The sequence below is a fragment of the Fulmarus glacialis genome, unplaced genomic scaffold, assembly GCF_000690835.1.
Source record: "Fulmarus glacialis isolate BGI_N327 unplaced genomic scaffold, ASM69083v1 scaffold32008, whole genome shotgun sequence".
In the NCBI taxonomy this organism is placed as follows: Eukaryota; Metazoa; Chordata; class Aves; order Procellariiformes; family Procellariidae; genus Fulmarus; species Fulmarus glacialis.
Genome location: NW_009226847.1, coordinates 2,826 through 3,086, shown reverse-complemented (window position 1 = coordinate 3,086; position 261 = coordinate 2,826). Strand labels below are relative to the sequence as shown.

The window sequence follows — 261 nt, the reverse complement described above, 5'->3', positions numbered from 1 at the left end:
CCCACGGGCATCCTCGCAGCAGCGTGGAAGGGACGTGCTGCCATCTCACCACTCGGTCCAGGCACAGCTCCTCGGTGTTGGGCTCCCGCCCCACGGCCCACAGCAGGCAGTCAATGTCCCGGATGACTCCCTCCGTTGGCTTGCGGCCAGGCACCGAGGAGGTCACGGTCACATCCAGCAGCCCGCAAGAGGACTTGGTGACCGTCTTGACCTGCAGGGAAAAACAGGAGCCGCAGGGGGGGGAGATGGCGGAGGGTCTTG

General features: G+C 66.3%; 1 protein-coding gene across 1 annotated transcript in view; it reads right to left on the bottom strand.

Annotated features, from left to right (window-relative positions):
* Nucleotides 1–49: 49 nt before the first annotated feature.
* LOC104080528 (glutathione reductase, mitochondrial-like) overlaps nucleotides 50–261 on the bottom strand; it is a gene marked incomplete at both ends in the record, with an annotated part of 2,591 nt that continues 2,379 nt past the window's right edge. The window contains 1 exon segment of the mRNA XM_009582946.1: nucleotides 50–211. Coding sequence (XP_009581241.1) covers nucleotides 50–211 — 162 coding nt within the window.